The sequence below is a fragment of the Pimephales promelas genome, chromosome 16 (assembly GCF_988280905.1).
Source record: "Pimephales promelas chromosome 16, fPimPro1.hap1.1, whole genome shotgun sequence".
Lineage (NCBI taxonomy): Eukaryota > Metazoa > Chordata > Actinopteri > Cypriniformes > Leuciscidae > Pimephales > Pimephales promelas.
The window spans coordinates 23,086,344-23,104,739 of record NC_142784.1 but is presented as its reverse complement, the minus strand read 5'-3'; the positions used below and the strand labels follow the sequence as shown (position 1 = coordinate 23,104,739).

At 40.3% G+C, this 18,396-nt stretch overlaps 1 protein-coding gene across 2 annotated transcripts in view; it reads left to right on the top strand.

The window, feature by feature from the left end:
- cbl (Cbl proto-oncogene) overlaps window positions 1-18,145 on the top strand; it is a 29,621-nt gene extending 11,476 nt beyond the window's left edge. The window contains exons 3-16 of one of the 2 annotated variants that reach the window (XM_039670439.2): window positions 5,331-5,477; window positions 5,628-5,784; window positions 10,171-10,292; window positions 11,260-11,397; window positions 11,540-11,627; window positions 11,717-11,848; window positions 11,929-12,153; window positions 12,461-12,592; window positions 12,709-13,077; window positions 13,172-13,263; window positions 13,394-13,627; window positions 13,726-13,835; window positions 13,923-14,144; window positions 14,985-18,145. In XM_039670439.2, coding sequence (XP_039526373.2) covers window positions 5,331-5,477; window positions 5,628-5,784; window positions 10,171-10,292; window positions 11,260-11,397; window positions 11,540-11,627; window positions 11,717-11,848; window positions 11,929-12,153; window positions 12,461-12,592; window positions 12,709-13,077; window positions 13,172-13,263; window positions 13,394-13,627; window positions 13,726-13,835; window positions 13,923-14,144; window positions 14,985-15,253 — 2,437 coding nt within the window. In that variant the 3' untranslated portion in view covers window positions 15,254-18,145. The remainder of the gene's footprint in view (window positions 1-5,330; window positions 5,478-5,627; window positions 5,785-10,170; window positions 10,293-11,259; window positions 11,398-11,539; window positions 11,628-11,716; window positions 11,849-11,928; window positions 12,154-12,460; window positions 12,593-12,708; window positions 13,078-13,171; window positions 13,264-13,393; window positions 13,628-13,725; window positions 13,836-13,922; window positions 14,145-14,984) is intronic. The other variant, XM_039670440.2, reaches the window with a different exon arrangement.
- Window positions 18,146-18,396: the final 251 nt, after the last annotated feature.

Here is an 18,396-nt window from a genome sequence, read left to right as displayed (position 1 = left end):
CAGGGCATGTCTAAATGAAAACAAAATTTAAAGAGTTCACATTATTGTGGTTTGAGTTAAATAAATTCTACACTTATACTTAGCGTAAAAAATGAGGGTATTTTTGTGTATAGTTTTTCAGAAAATTGGAATGTGTGTAAATAAGAAGTGTGTCATAGTATTGAGAATGGAATTAATGGTGTTGGGATATTGGGCCAAATAAATCAGTTACAGTGTGTTAGCAATCGAGGAACTGTTATTGTTCATTGTGTAGCGAGTTATATTGTTCTCAAGAGATTGCAGGAACCAAGTTACCCTGAAATTAGTGGAGCTGAGCAGCCAATGATTCGGTTTTGTGCATTAATCGGTAAACGCGTCTGAACTTCCGTCAAAAGGATTGTTTTGTCAGTTTTTCATGAGTTTGTTCACACAGGGACTGCTTCGGATGGAAACACTGTTAACACGTCTGAGGATTGTATTGCAGCTCGAGTTACTACGTCCTGCATCTCACCACACAGAGCCGAGCCCAGCTAAGCACGGTCGAGAGACTCACTCAAGCAGTGGGACGTTGTATTTATTTATGGCTTGCTGAACACTAACCAATAATGCAGCCATTCATACTCTTGCTATATTACTCCACTTACATTATACACTCCAGACGTAGCACACAACAGACATGCTTTCCCATCTCTTTCGCTTTCAAAGTCACAGTTCTCCTGTTTCCTAGTCAAGGGTTATGTTGAGCTAGCATTTAGTCTGTTCTTCTTAGTAGTTCTTCCTCTGAAACACTGCTATTTAAAGTGATAGTTCACCTGAAAATGACAGTTCTGTTATTATTTCTCACCTTCATATCATTCCAAACCTGTTGGACCCCCAACAAAGACAATCTTCAAAATATATATCATTAAAAACACGTTTTTACAATAGCAGCACAACTATTACTATTAAATGTTTCTTGAGCATCAAATCAGCATATTAAAATGATTTCCGAGTAATGTAATAGAGTAATGTTGCTGAATATTCTGCTTTGTTGTGACCAGAATAAATTACCTGTTTAAATATATTCAAAAAGAAAAGTTATTTTAAAGCAGCAGTTTATTTGCATTTTCAGAACAGACCATTTGTCAGAGGACAACTTTTCTAGAAATCACCTGACACCGTGGATAAGAATAGATGGTGTCAGATCATTAAACAACATTTGTTTGTGTGTGTGCGTTGAATCTCAGGGCACCATGTTTGTATATTTTATGTAAAGGGGGGTGTGTGTGTGTTTGCTTGAGTGTATAACTGCTGTCACCACCACTTCCTGACAGATCCGGTGTGAAGCCAGTTCTGGACATTTAAATTTGTCTTGGGGTGGCAGCGCTGACAAGAAAACACAATCCATGATCCGCGATTCTCATGTTTAGACATGAAAGTGTCCAGTTGCAGAGAAAGTCCCTTCTTTGGACACCCTCAAGTCATATTTTTGGGGAAATGTTAAATGTTTTAGGGAAGTTGGCTGTTGAAATGTGCTTTAGTTGAGCAATTGAAATCGTGGCTTTTAGTGCGAACTGGCTTTGGTGTTTTTGTGTGTGTGGACAAATGAAGGCAGGCGCTAAAGAGAGACTGTAGGTGTGACTCTTCTGAACTGTAGACTCTTTGATAATCAGCCGTGGGCATGAGCGGACCGCTCTCGCTTTCTCCAGTTGGCTTGCCTGTTTTATCATGGAAAACAGGAAACAGGAAGGGAGCAGCCAGCTGTAGGTCAAAGGTCAGGCCAAAAGAGGAGGAAAGCTGACAAAAGCACAGTATCTAGGCTGGGCTTGGCCTACAGCAACAGCAAGGAGAGGCCGGCCAACCGAGAGATTGGGGAGGAGGAGCATGCAGTCATGAAAAAGCAATAACGAATAACGCATGCCTGCGCCTAAATTGAGAAGCGCATATTTTTTTGTTGTTTTTAAATTGAGGTATCATGATTTTGAACGGACGACTAACAAAATAGCGTTTTTTGTAGCTGATTGTAAACATGACAACTGCTCTCTCTGGCTCAGCGGCAGCACAAACACAGTTCTGAATGCTCGCCGTGATCGTACACGTCAAAGGTTTACTAGACATCGCAGAGATCATGTGGGTGTTTGAATCGAGATCGCTATCTTTTAACGTACAGCTCTAAATGCATATACATTTGAATACATGATATATTAGTCTCATATGAACTAGCCTGTTCAAAGGCCTCATTGGGCATTAGAAACGTCATTCATTGTGATTGTTTGGGGGCATTTTATATATTGTTCTGAAGAGTGACACTCTGACTGAGTGCTGCTTCCAAACACAGCCCTCAATACGACAGCTTTAGTGCGTGATTTAGTGGGTCCTGCTGCATGAGCTTTGGCTTTCTCTGCATCTGTGCCCTAGTTAGTTTGCATCTCCCAACAAAATCCTCTCCTCTCCCTCATGGTTTCAAAGATGCACGTTCGCAAACATTTTGTGCCGGTCTTTATGAGGCCTGCAGCTTCACCAAACAAATGACATTGCTTAACTTCTCTTATATGTCTAAGTGGAGTGAGTAAGCATGGCACAGCCAGCTTAACCAGAAGGAACATTGGCATCCTTTTGCCACAAACAACAACTGTTCCCAAAGCCATAGATAAAGGAGTAAACCCAGGCTGTGAGGACAGTGGTTTTTCAAAATGTTGGATGGCATGTACTTTATTTTAAGGTGACGTATTTACGTTACTACTACATGTATAGCGATAACAGTATTTTATGTATAATAAACCAAACCCTAACCGTGCCTCTATGATAAGTACACGTAGTTAATTAATAATAATCAGTTTTAAGGTTGTCACGATACCATAAAAATGTCTTCCGATACTATACCAGCTGAAACATCATGATACCATGCTAGAAATCTACAAAATGAACCAAACATGAAAAATGAACTTGCGTGAATACATGGATGTAAATGAAAACGGACCAGATTTTCTTCAGAATACTTAATTAATTGGAATGAAAAACTGGCTATTGTTACCAATCAAATGAAGTCAGTGTAAACTCATTCACATTATTATGATTAATAAGAGCCGAGTACAAAGTCCATATGTTGATGAATGTATTTAAATTAGTTGTAATTAAACTATTACAACTGTTCCAGAAGTGGAACAAAATGTGAGAAACGGAAAAAAATGTGAGAATACGTTCTTAAATAACGATATTATGATGCTGATTAAGTGATGCTTGAGCTGTTAATTTATAATTTCAGATCCTTTTTCTTGATAAACTGCAGTGCGAACAACGACATGCAATTGCAACTTTATCTCATTCAAGCATTGGGAAACACTCAATAAGGCACTAATTATACACCGTGTTTACTACACAGGGCACAGTAGCAAGGCAATGGCACTCAAAAAATGTTGTTTTTGTCTTTTGTTATGTTTTTGCAGGCATGTGCGTTCAAATTAACGTTTTAAAGAGGACCTGCTACATGTACAACATTTTCTTACGGTACTACTGTTTTGATGATACTACCGTTTAAAAAATTACAATGGCTTCACTGGTATTTTGAAGTTTTAGTAGTACCGTATACCGTGCAACCCTTCTAAGTAGTAAGTGAACGTACGTCACCTTAAAATAAAGTGTAACCACTTCTTTTAGTTTACCATGTAGCAAAAATGCATGCATATGTATAATTTATTTATTTGTTTTATTTTTATTCATAACAATGGTTATCAAAAACATTGCTTGCACACACGTATTTTTCTCTTTTGCTTCCTGTCATTTTTTTTGCAGTTTTGTAACACCCTTTTTTTTTTTCTCACTCGGTCTTGCTCTCTTTTTTTCTTATTCTCATAGTTTTTGGAGGCAGCTGCGGCACTGCCACACTCAGACTCTCTCTTGTGCATGTCAATTCCCTAGGCTGGAGAGCTTGTACAATCCCCCACTGTGCTGCCCTGTAAATCATGGCTTTCTTTCCACTTCCTCCCCCTGCCGTGTAGCGCGACCCTCCCTGCTCTCGCCTGCCTGCCTTGGGCTTATGTGCCCAGAGTCAGTGGAATCAGAAAAATGCAGCAGGCATTCAGAGCGTCCACCTCAGTCCCTGATACTCCCTCACTATGCCTTCTGGCCACAGAAATACCCAATCACCAGGCCAGACTCCAGAATCTGCTGACGTTTACATGTTTCTGTGCTGATTTGGGGAAAATGACCACTATTATATTGCTGTTGATAAGATCAAGATATTTCCTTTTAGTGTTTGATCAAATATCGTGACCCCTTATAGGTATAGCGGAGGATTTTCTTTTTCCGGGTGGGTAGTCTATACTATTGGTCCACCTAAGTGTCAATCATTCTGGTGATATGTTTACGTAAGGCCGTCGTAGGCTACGTGCTCATCCCTATGTAGTTTTCACTTTCATGTGTATTATGTCGGAGTTACGGTTTCAGCCATTCCTTTGAAAATGGCTGAGGGTCGAAAGAGAAAAAATGTTTACTAAGTGTATGATAAGAAGAGAAAGGCCGCAGAATATAGAAACAAGACCAGAGAGATTTTGGGTGAATATCACACGCTGGCGTGCGCTAAAAGCACAGGTTGGGCTTCTCACTGATGCCGCAGTCGCGAAGATTCTACCAGACAGGTAAAGTTTGTCACGCTATTTGGAGAAATCCATTTAAAATCACTAGTAAAAGTTAATGCAAGCTACAATGCTAGCCCTGGCACGAGTCATGCACCGCATAGACACGGTAAACATCTCAATTTGTCTAAAGTAGCCTTTTGTCCAAAATGGTAAATGGTATCACGCTGAAATATTCTAAAATCTTGTGTGTTTATTATTACACAAATGCAACAAGCTACTTCTCCATATGCAACTATGTATAAAAATAACGTATTAACAATGAGAGATATTAGGTTAAGGACCAACGTAATAGCACTGCTTATATGTTGCTATGTAACGTAATTGCAATTTGCAAAATAGTTTCCTCAGAACGTATTTCGTGTGATACAGGGTTGCACAGTCTTGAGTCCTCGGTCACTCAATCGATCAGTATAATAAGTAAATAAAACACGGAAGGGCATTTGACATGTTGTCTTTTTTATGAATGTTTTTTAGTTAGTTTAGAATTTGCAACATAATTGTGCAAGGCGTATAGACGTTCCCTAGCTCTCGAGAGCAAGAGTGTTGTGTTTGTGCATGTGCATTTTTTTTTAAAAAATTGGAGAGGGCGGGTCTTCTCTAAAATTCGGAAAGATCCTCCGCTATACCTTTAATAATTATTAAATTACTAAGGCTTTTTTGTTTGTTTGTTTGTTTTTAGATTATTAATTATCAAACCTTTCAGTGAAACTATCTGTTCTCTTTCCTCTTTTTCAGACGGAACCTGACGAAATTGTCGCTGATATTCAGTCACATGCTCGCGGAGCTCAAAGCCATCTTTCCCCACGGCCTGTTTCAAGGGGATAACTTTAGAATCACCAAAGCGGACGCCGCAGAGTTCTGGAGAAGATCCTTCGGGGACAAGTGAGAATGCTTAATGTGCTCTTTGTTCTCGTAACATATTAACACGCCATGTTCCATGAAAAAACAAAGGAAGATGGACTTTGACAATCTTTAGGAAAGCAAAACAGTTAGTGATTCTGGTGACATAACCTACGTTTCTTTGAATTTCAGGACCATTGTGCCTTGGAAAGTGTTCCGGCAGGCCCTGCATGAGTTTCACCCCATCAGCTCGGGCCTGGAGGCCATGGCGCTTAAATCTACCATTGACCTCACCTGCAATGACTACATCTCCGTCTTTGAGTTTGACATCTTCACCAGGCTTTTCCAGGTGCGCCGTTCAATCACTTCATCACTTCCTCCAAGCACAAACTAGCTCCATTGTCCCTGAGATCTGTGTAGAGGAAGGTCTGACAATGACTATTGTTGTGGCTGTGGGTATGGAGGCGTTGTTTAACGTGCATGTCAGTGCCGAAGCTTCAGTTCTCATGGCTGAAAGCCAGCCTGAATGGAGGCCTCTTATCGCCTTTTGTAGCTCAAACAGGCTTGTCTGCACTCATCCGAGCACACAATTTCCTGAGAGTAGGGGCGAAAGACAATTTGAAAGTGCCTCGTCTTTAGAAGAGAGATCTCTTTGACCTATTTTAATGACAACTTCTGCTAACCTCTGCGCGTGTTTTTTTTTTTTGTTGTTGTTGCTCTAATTATATACCCAATGAGAGCAACAATGCAGAACAGAGATGTTTGAGGTTTTTCTGTTCTTTTACTTGATTTGATACTTTTTATACTGGCACCACATAATTAGTGGTGCTTGCTTGGGCAAAATCGCGATTACTATTTCTCATACTTGGGGTTGGGGTTTGTTTAAATATTTAACTATAAGGGTTGACGTATAATACGCAAGATTGACATCTATGTATAAACTACCATTCAACAGTCTGGGGTCTGTAAGATTTTTAAAAAGTTCTATTTTAAATTTGTTTGAGTGAAACACAGTAAAAACAGCAATATTGCTTAAATATGTATTTAAAATGTGATTTATTCCTGCGATGGAAAAGCATATTAAGAACAGCCTTTATATTTGAAATCTTTTATAATATAAAATGATATAAATTAATGCATTCTTGCATTAAAAAGAATTCATTTCTTATAAAAAATAAAAATCTTACTGACCCCATGCTTTGAATGTTAGTGTCCCGAAACAAATGCATTGCAATGCCCTGGCACCATCCGCCGCATCCTGATGATGAATTTTCCTTCGTCTTCACATTGTCTTCAGAAAATGTAAAAATCTAGTCATGTTGATTTTTCCATGGAACAGTTTACTATTGTGATTATAATTGGAATCTGTAATATAGCAGCTGTTGAATGCATCATCTGACGGCTGCTTGGCAGCACAGTGATGTCTGTGTAATGAGCTCATTATTCAGAGTGCTCCAGCACAGATATCACAGCGGTCCAGGGCTTTCTCATCCTCTCTCTCCTCAACAGGCCATAATCACATCCATCCTTTAATTAGCCTCCCTTACTTCACTTCAGAGCTAATTTGAAGAAAAAGGGGGGTCAAGATAATTTTTTATGGCTGATGCAGCCATACTCGAATACGGCCTTTTTAAAGCGTTCACTAACCGAGCTAACATTGACAGCACATCATAATTCAAGTCAGTATGCTGGTCTGTTAGAGAGCTTTAAACGGCTGTGGCATGGCTGGTCCTTTGCCCGTTTCATTTGCAGAGTACAGCGCTTGTGCTGCACCGTACCTCTGCTTCATTCAACCAGCCCAGCAGCCAGAAATAGACTGGCTGTTTACAGAGAGCCCGCAAAGCTCTTTGACGAAGCTCCACGTTGCAAGGTCGCACTTCTCATCAGCATCTGAATGAACCCACCCTGCTGGACAGCCAGTCACAGGCTTTTTTTATTCCTTCAATTCGACAAGCCTTTTGACTCTGAGGCCCTGTTTACACCTGGTATTTAGATGCATTTTAGTCATGTGGATGATGCTTAATACAGGTGTAAACTGGGTCTAAAACATTTTGAGCTTGTCCACTTTCAACTACTTTCAGAGGTAGTTGAAAACTAATTTGACTGGATTGCTTTTGTAGTGTAAATCGTAATGTGGTCGAATGTGTTCAAACAGCCGCAAAAGACCCCCTAATCTCCGCCTAATGACCTAAGGCGTAAACATTATGGGAAGCATGCTTGCCAGACGAGATTTTAACTGCTGCGTACCAAGCACTTGCAGCTGTCAGAGCAGAAACGAAAGCTCCGTGTGTTTTTCCGTCGTCTCCGGACACGTTCATATGTAAATTGCGTAAGCTTAATTTGTCCATTAGATCAAAAGATCTGAAAAAACACATACATTTACTGGCTCATAGATCCTCTCCTAAAATGAATCAGGATAGAAGTGGTTGAAAGTGGACAAAAGAGACGCTTTGAAACACCAGATGTAAACGGGTATGTGTCTCCTTTTTGTATTTGTGATCTGATTGACCAAAACCAATCTTAATAGCAGGTGTAAACAGGGCCTGAGTGGACCTTTATGAGACTAATACCTCAGTATGAAAACCGGTTTTGTTTAATGTGTTTGCTCAGCGTACACAAGCATGATTAGGCATCTCGGTTTATGGTTGTAAATACTGAAGATCTTTAATAATGAGAATGTCATCTGAGAGGGGGAACGTTGTCGGTCCCTATGTGGATTGGTTGACCCATATTTGCTCTGCAACTACTTGTCTGACATCATTGTCTTGGGGGTTTTCAGGTGATAAAAATGTGTGAATGCAGCCCGCTCGAAGGTGTCTGAGACCACTTTTCCACAGAAATCGTCACTACATACCATGTTCTCAACAAACATGATGGATCATGGTCTTTTAGTCTTGCTGGTAATTTTTACCTTAAAGCTGCTTTAGGTAACTTTTGTAAAAAAAAAAAAAATGTACGTGTTTGTTAACTGTCATTATGTCCTGACAGTAGAGTATGAGACAGATGATCTGTGAAAAAATCAAGCTCCTCTGGCTCCTCCCAGTGGTTCCATTACTGCAGCTATGTTAGTCTCAAATGATATTATAACTTCTTTAGACAGATCAGCGAATAGCACATGACTTTTTACTATGAAATGCTTTTGATTATGTAGATCACAAATTACAGTTACAGAGACTCGGGTGTATAGGCCTTAGTGAAGCGACTCTAAATTGGTTTGATCATTCAGATCGCACTCAATGCGTGTCCGTGGAAAATTACAATTCACCATTCCTTACTTCAAGTAAATATTGGGGTTCCTCAAGGATCTGTTTTAGCACCTCTTTTATTTTCAGGTCATGGACTAGATTTAGCTAAATTATATTTGTACATTACATAATGATACAGTAATTTTTTATTAGTATATTTATGAAGCATTGAAGCAGCAATTACAGAACGCTTTTCAAGTACTGCAGCACTCACTGTCTCAGTTATAATTGGTTTTAAATTAAAAAAAGACAAAATACATGATCTTTAGTCGTGGTCACTCTAAGGTCACACTTCTAGAAAGAGTTAGTTCATATAAATACTTGTGTATATGGATGAAAGATTAGCATTTGATGTTCAAATTGATAGGTTGTTGAAGAAGCTCAGGACAAAATTAGGTTTCTTCTATCGTTTAAATTTTTTTTCCATATGAGGCTCCAAAGAAAATAGTAGAGAGTGTATTCTTATCTATTATTGATTATGGTGATCTTTAATATATGCACACTGCAGCTACATCTCTACTTAGACAAATAGACTGTGTATCACACTGCTTTACACTTTGTTTCTGGTGCAGAGTCAGAGACGCACATATTTTATATGATTCTTTAGCTTGGTCATCTTTACATGAAAGGAGAGAGCCTTGTATTTAAAGAAAATGTATTCATTTATTGCAAAAGCTCTTCTAGGTAAATTACCCTCTCTTATATATCAAATCTTTTTAATTTATTTCACGAATAGTTACCACACTAGGTCAGGCTCTCATATTTGGCTAAAAATCCCAAGGGTATTGTCAGAATCCCATTTTTATAGATCTGAAAGTAAGTTTTTACTCTGACATCTTTAGACAGAGAAATTTGCGTGCGTAAGACATGGGCATGCTGTCAATCGGTTTCAGCTCACTCAATTAAAAAAAAAAAGGAACATGTCTATATTCTCAGAAGTGTTTGTCAGTCAGAGGAAGTCCTTTTAAAATTTGCTGTTCTGAGAAATAATATTGTCTCACTGAACTAAAATAGTGTCACCTGCTCCCTTGATGGAATATATATTGACCATTTGTCTCTATTGATAAACTGTGAATGATTGTAAAAGTCCTGTGGTTTTGGATGAGCTTATGCAAAGGAAGGAAGACTGATGTGCGTTTTAAATTCGTCAGTATGCGTCACTGCACATTTTTATCTCAGTTGTTAGGTGTGGCTTCACATCAGCATCTAATTTAACTGACATTAAGTGATGTTTATATACAGCGATCTGAGTTCATTTAGTTTTCTGGTGTCACTGGCATACAAAGTGACTCACCACACCATCCCCCAAATCCTCTGTCTCTCTGACTCAGACTTCTGGTCATCTATTAAATGGATATTTAGATGTCATCTCAAAAAACTATAAGACTAAGTATAAAATATAAGAGTATTTTGTCAGAAAAATTTAAAATGTAAGGAAAAAAAAAACTAACTGTGTATTTTCTCTTTATTTTTTTATTTTTTTTATGTAGCCATGGTCGTCACTGTTAAGAAACTGGAACAGCCTGGCAGTGACTCATCCGGGGTACATGGCTTTTCTTACCTATGATGAAGTTAAAGCCCGTCTGCAAAAATTCATCCACAAGCCCGGCAGGTAATGCACACACCGTCCGCACCCCTCATCCATGCACACGTTAAAGGGGTTGTTCACACACAAATAAAAAGCAATCTTGTCATTTAGATAATTTCTCATGTCGTTCCAAACCAGTAAACTTTTGATGATGACTATTTTATCTTTTTGTCACATTGTTTTATCTTATTTTTTTTTTACTTTTATATATATATATATATATATATATATATATGCTCACAGTGTCAACATAAGCAGTATCACAAGGCAAAACAGAGTTTTTAATTTAAGTTTTAATTTGAGAAACTTTATTTAAAATATATATATATATTTTATTAAGTCAAATGGGTGCAGTTGTGGCCTGAATGAACAGAGCTCTCTTCCACTCTCATTACTCACAACTTTGGCTAAGGCACCTTAACCCCCAATCACTCTCCGGGCACCGCTGTAAAAATGGCTGCTCACTGCTCCAGGTGTCTGTGTGCACTTGGATGGGTGACATGCAGAGTACAAATTCCAAGTATGGGACACCATTGGTTTTGAACAACAAGATGGGAAGGATGGCAGAATAAAACATTTTGGGTGAATCCTCCCTTTAATCTCAGCACTCGATGATCTTGGTGTCTTTGGGCTCCAGCCATTAAGTGTTTTTCATTCAAACATGCTCGTGGTGCCATCAGTCACAGCAGCATTATCTGCGACTCTTACACAAACAGTGACAGGAGTTACATGCACCGTTAGTCGCTTGAATCCCCCCTCTCAGTGGACCGAAGGACAGCGTGGTACCTCCCATCAATAGATGTATTGTAAAAGTACCATGATGTCACTAGCACTCTCATTGCAATGAGAAAAGCAATCATACGACCAACGCTAATGCACTGAGACCAGTTTCTCAACGATGACTTGATCTGACACTGTTAGATTGTCCTGTCTCTTTTAACTCATGTAATAATTGTCTGTTGTAACGGTCACGTTTTGCCCTTGGTTACAGCTACATCTTCAGGCTGAGCTGTACGCGGCTCGGCCAGTGGGCTATCGGTTATGTCACGGCTGATGGGAACATCTTGCAGACCATTCCTCATAACAAACCCCTCTTCCAGGCACTCATCGATGGCTTTAGGGAAGGATTGTAAGTCAAAACACCGGCTCAGTCTAAAACTCAGCACAACGATCATCCATTCACACATTTAGATGCTTAATGAAGCAGTAAATGTCACACTCTACCCTCTCAGATCTTAAGTTTATCTTACAGACCCTTTATTCCTATTTAGCTACCTTTTCCCAGATGGCCGCACTCAGAACCCTGACCTTACAGGTCTGTGTGAGCCGTCGCCTCAAGACCATATCAAAGTCACACAGGTCTGTTTTTTGTTTTCATTCTATCAGTCAGACACCTAAATCTTGAATCTTGATTAATTTGGATAAAACCCATCATTCATCTCCTACAGGAGCAATATGAACTCTACTGTGAGATGGGCTCAACCTTCCAGCTGTGTAAGATCTGTGCTGAGAATGACAAAGATGTGAAGATCGAGCCTTGTGGCCACCTCATGTGCACTTCCTGTCTCACAGCCTGGCAGGTAAAGCTGAAGACCCGACAGCCATCCATCTGTTTAGACACGTGCATATTTTCTTCATTCTCGGTTCATTTCTCTCATAGGAATCAGAAGGACAGGGTTGCCCGTTCTGTCGCTGTGAAATTAAGGGCACCGAGCCCATCGTTGTTGACCCCTTTGATCCCAAGGACCCCAACAGCGGAGGCTCCTACGGAGGCTGCAGGGGCATGTTTGGAGCCGAGGGAGCCCCTTCGCCCAGCTATGACGATGACGATGATGATCGTTTGGAGGATTCTCCTTTTATGATTAGCAAGCTGGTCGGTTCTAAAGTGAGAATAACTTACTCTTAATGATATTATGGACTATTTAGCTTTGCTAAACCTGCAAAAAGATGTCACCAACCTTTTTTTCAGTGAACAGAATTGATTTAGTTGTCACCTGCCTTAGTAAATATACATTTTTAATGTGTTTGATGCTATTTTGAAGTTGAATATAGGAATTCCCACAAATCCAAACCAAATTTCCTGCAGACACTTCACTATTCCTCAGCCACAGATTGCTGTAACGGCTTTGAAATGATGGCTGCAGGATCTAGCATCAGTATAGATGTATGCTGAATGCTTTGGCTTGTTTCAGGTGGAGAGGCCGCCCTCACCGCTGTCAGTCGCCCCTCAGGCCGCCGTTCCCCCAGTACCTCCTCGGCTGGATCTGTTTCCTCTCAGACCCACCAACCCTCCCGGGGCCTCAAGTCCAGGGGCCACATCTAAGGTAAATGCACTGCACGGAATGTTTCGCCAAGTTTTTTTTTTTTTACCCTCAGTTACCTCAGTTTGGATTGTATTAAGCATTCTTGTTAAACACTTCATTTATCATTCACAATCCAGGCCCCATCCCATCACAAGGACAAGCCATTACCGCTGCCCCCGGCTCTAAGAGACCTGCCGCCACCACCTCCCCCGGACCGACCTCACCCTACCGGCTCTGACAACCGGCTCCCAAGACGCCCTCTCCCCAGTACACCAGGAGAACCTCCTCGCGACAAACTGCCTCCTGCCCCTCCGAACCGCAACATGCCGGACTGGAACTCCCGGCCCGTACCCAAAGCCCCATCACAGCCACCAGCAAGCGGAGAGTCTCGCGGATCTCGAGAACTCTCTAACAGACACTCTCTGCCTCTGCAACTTCCTTCCACGCTCGACGCAAGAACAGAAGGCCCACGAAACAATGGTCCCCCTAGCCTTGACCACCAGCTGGTGAGGACGCGCATCCCATATTTACAACATGGCATAAGCCCAGTTATATTTGTTGTATTTCTTTATATCTAACCTTCATGTGCTCAATGTGCAGAGTTTCGTATCATCCATTTCTGGGTCAGAGTACGACAACCCGAAAGTAAAGCCATCTGCTTCAGCTAATGCCATCTATTCCTTGGCAATCAGGTAGGTGCCACTAACCCAAATTATCCCCGAGCTATTCAAGTCACCTGGGGAAATGTTCTGTATTTTTTTCATATTGCAGTATATATCACAGGCAAAACCCAAATCTTGCTCTGCCCATTTGTTCCTGTAGCAATAAGGATTTCTTGCGCTCAAACCTGTTAGAAAAAGAAAGCAGTCACATGTGTGTTGACACTTCATCCTGCGCTGACAGGCCTCTTCCAGCAGTTAAATCGCAGACAGGGGAGGACGCCTCTGAGAACGATGAGGAGTCGGAATACATGACTCCGTCTTCTCGACCAGTGCTGCCCTCTGCTGCGGGGGATGCTGTGCCCAGACCACCACCTCCACTTTCTCTCAGTCCCAGGTAAAGTTCATTCACCACCCATTGAGGTGCAGAGCACCAAAAGACACACATTTACAAATTTCTGTCGGTGTACTAAAACTCAGCGTTTACTTCTCTAGAAGTTTGCTCAATGATTTGGAGTCAGAAAGCCCACAGATGTATGAAGCCATGTACAATATCCAAGCCCAGGCCCTCACCACCTCTGGACCACAACAGGCCAGAGACTCAGGTACTGTGACGTGTGAAGAGCTTCATCTTCATACACTCTGATGGTATATTCTGCCATGTGAAATATTGTGTGTCCGTCTTTGTTCAGATTACTCTGAATTGCCTCCTTTGACCTGCTCTAATGGCCTGAGGGATCATGTTGGTGCATGTGGTGAGAAGGAGGAGGAGGAGGAGGAAGAGGAGAACAGCTATGACTACCCCATGCCCCATCTACCTGCCAACCTAGCCCGACGCACACTTTCAGATGGTAACCCCACATCCTCAGCCTTCAGTCGTCTTTCCATAGACAGTGAGCTTGGTGCAACCGCAAGTAAGTCATGCCCAGTGTTATTTTTATTTAATTATGTGTGTGTTCTTGTATATGGTTTATAGGGACACAATTGTGTATAATGACGTGGGTAATACTACATAAACATGATTTATGACGTTCTATGTCTTTGTGAACCAAATGGCTTAAAAACAAACAGTGATTGGTAAAAAGGGATTTATTTGAAATTCCAAAAATGTTTTCTGTGATGGTTAGGTGACAGATTTTATTCTGTACAAAGTGTATATATGGAGAGTCCCCATAAACCACATGTATGTTATTTTTATTCATGTTTTAAATAATATTTTAATATCTTCCGTTTTCAGTAGTTGTGGGTATTAAATATATCTTTAAGTGGTTCTATATATATATATATATATATATATGGTTATATATATATAAGGGGTATCTTTTTTCTCTTTTTTTTTCTTCAATTAATTATTTTAGTAGTACTTATTTAATTTCCGTCTTTAGATTTTCAAGTAAAATATTCCTCTACTATTATTTTTATTTTATCCAGCTCATCCTATTTTCTTTTCACATGTTGGCTTTTTTTTTTTTTTTTTTTTTTTTGCTTTTAAGCATGAAAAGGTTTTTAGATCATGAGAAAAGTCATCAGTCAACTATGTCCAATCTTTTGATTTATATTGTAAAGTTTAAATATATTTACAAAGTAAATGTGCTGTATAATTTCCATTTTACACCTATATTTATTTTAGATTTCAGCCCCATGAGAGTGTCATGGTTTGTTTAATTTAGAATAACAACTGCATTGTGACCATGATCTCAGACTTTCAGTGTTTAAATATAGAGACAATTTTTGTTGTAAATTGTCTTTGGCAGTCATGGACTCCTCTGAAGCCCCCGAGCGGCCTCCCAAGCCTCTCCCCCGTCGCATCAACTCGGATCGCAGGCCCAGCCCGGTTCCCCCCGGAGTGAGTCCAGGGCCAAGCCAGCAGATCAGCAGTGAGATCGAGCACCTCTTGAGCCAGGGCTATTCCCATCAGGACATCCAAAAAGCCCTTATGATTGCACAGAACAATATTGAGATGGCCAAGAACATCCTGAGGGAGTTTGTGTCCATCCCTTCTACTGCACATATATTAACATAGCGAAACTTCTCTGAGCACCCAGTCTCGGCCCGGCCACAGTCATCTCGCATTCATCTCGGACTCCAGAAGAGACGAGCGCGTACTGGCGCTCTAGCTCTTGTGACGACGAGAGCCCCTTTCTTTGAAACACTTCTCGGATTCTCTGTCCTCCTTTGTGCGGGCGGAAGAGCGAGGGGTTCTTTGCGAACGCTTCTTTAGCCTGAGGGCAACGCATGTCCTCTGAGGACAAAAACAAACAAAAAAAGACAAACATGTATGTGTTTATATATGATTTAATATATAAATCAGAATATTGAGTATAGTTAATATATACACATGTATGTTGGAGAGGGTCAGGGTTAGCTGTAGAGATCAGGGCGTATGAAGTATTAGGCCTCGGAGTTCGGATAGCTAAAGGGAGTAAAACAGTGGACCGGTGTGGAAAAATGGCCTTTACTTGTGTTGCTTCGGTACATTTTGTTTTTGAGTGTGTAATTTTCATTTTCCGTCTGTCTAGTAGCATGCCGTACGTGTCGGTCTCCACAGCGCAGCCGCCCGTTTCAGAGAGACCGGTCAGCCCAAAGCAACCCGTTCTCCGCCTGACCTTGACCTCCAGGGTACTGTGTGAACAATTTTTTTTATTTCATTTTTTTTTTTTTTTTTTTTTAAGCGCATGGTGGCGGCTGGCATCGGAAATGGGCTCTCCGTCAGCCTTGATACATCTGTGTAGCATTACTGTAACTGTACTGTACCATGAATTACACTTCCCAAATGTTTAAGGACAGCCAGTCCTTCAGATTCCCAGTAGGAAGTAACATGCATCGGATGTCAGGGGATATGTAACCAAATTGCTCTAATCTGAATGTGTCATTAATATGGTGGTCTCCGACAGACTTTTGTGAAGTAATGTGTTTACTAAAGATAGTGTTCTCTAACAGATTAATGGGCGACAGGTTGGGCACAGTGAAACTGCTTAGTAATAAAAAAAAATTAAAAAAAGAAGTATTTGCTTATAAAGGTCCAAGGCCTGGCCAAGTTTCTGTATTCAGTGGGGACTAAAATCACTCTTGGGGAGGTTCGGACTTGTGTGTGAAGCTGTTCATCTTAGAAACCATTTCACTTGATCACCTTAATATATTGTTATTATTAATGTTGTTCTTATTATTATTATTGATTTATTGTTATTAATACAGAAGTGCTTTACTGCTGCTATTATTGTTAGTGCTAAACAATTAAGCCTTAAATGTACATTTGTGAATACTGTGTTTAACCCATTTTAAAGTGACAGTATCGGTTGTGTGTAATTTGGTAATGTAGCATACTTGAAATCAGAAGCGACTTGCGCAGGTGTGAGCCTTGCTGTTTGTTTTTTTTTCAGTCTATGTATGTGTGTGTGTGTTTGTGTGCACATGGGACGTCTGTTTTCATCCAGGTACGTGTTGCGTTTTGCTTGAAATACATGCGTTTTCGTCCATCGAAATGATGAAATGTGTCACGGGGCTCATCGCAGAAGGCCTTATTTATATTTTCCTTGTCCTACGAGGCTGTGGTGTTTACCCTGTCGGCGATCTTACAGTGGCAGCCCTGTTCAAGCCATGATCGCAGTGCCCATAGTCCGCCTGCTGTTCGGGAGAAGGTTCTTCCCAATCTCCCCTTTGTACTCAGGAATATAGTATATATTTCAACAAAATCTACATTAGTGACTCCTTACTTTAAACCCTTCTTTAAGTCTGTCTCATAATCAGGGTCAAAACAATTCTAGACTATAAAGTCATTCTCAATGACATCAGCATCATTTTCTTACCCTCATGGTTTTCCAAACCAGTTTTTTTTTTCTTTCTTCTTCCTCTTCTTCTTCTGTGGCTTGTTTTAGTCCATACAGTAAAAGTCAGTGGGGTGTAAAACAAAATTGGTCCGCATTGTCTTTAATTGTATGGGCGAAAAAACACTGAGACATTTTTAACAATTTCTTATGTTCCACAGAAGAAAGTCATACGGGTTTGGAACGACACGAGGTTGAGTAAATTTTTCAAGTTATTACACCAGCACATTTGAATGCACTAGTAATCCGTTAAAGCGAGTCTGAGTCTCGAGGATTCATGATTTTCGTCACGGACATCAAAACTGGCCCAGTTTATTCCCTACTAGCCCCTAGTTTTCTTGAAAGTGTTGCACTGGGATTGCAGGTACTTCCACGTCTCCATCTTTTAGGTACACACAACCTTGAGAGCTTACGGTCAGGCGAGCTGTTTATTTTATTTTGTAGGATGATAACTCATGGTTTGTAGTTTCTGTTGCCTTGAAGCATATGATGGTTTAATATATTTTTTTTACTGCAACATATGAAGTCTAGAGATGAGATCCACTTTTTTTTTAATCATTTCATTTTACTGTACTACTATTTCTTGATATTGATGTGTGATGGTCGTGTGTGAGTTTGTGTGTACAATATTTGGCACAGTGTACCAATTTGTGCTATGATACTGTCACTTTAAAAGCAAGCGTGTAAAGTTACTTATACATAGAATACGTGGAAATGGCAATGTTTTATTTCATTTTGCATTCCTGTACATGTCAGAATTTTATTTTTGTTTACTGATGTGAATATTACTGTGAGCAGTGCCATATGTTTAGATATGTCTGTAATTTTGTTCTGCTACCCAGAAAAAGGCCTTGTTAAAGTGTAAGGAGTGAATGGTATCCCTGGTGAATTTTTGGAAAATATTTCCATTGTCGCTTCTTTGGCTTGGTCAGTGACATCATAGTGAATATCTGTCTGTTTACTAGAATGTCTCTAATCAGACCACAAGAGGGAGCTCTCTTCTCATTTTGCCATAACTTGCCTGAGTATTTCAGGGTTTCTTTCTTTTGTGCTAATTCTCATATCACTTTGGAAGTATGCACAGCGCTATACTGTTAATTAAAACAATAGAACAAAAAAGTTCTCCTGTTTTGTTTTTTCATGAAGACATGGCACAGATCGCTCACTTTCTAATTTGCCTTGCTACAATTTGTGATTGAAGATCAAATATTAAATGTGCAGTGTATTTTTTTTAGCAACATCTAGCGGTTCGGTTGCGTGTTGCACCAAGGGCTCGGCCCACTGCTTACTCAGCAGCTACGGTGACTAAAACGGGACAAATATATCATCTGAGTCAGCAGAG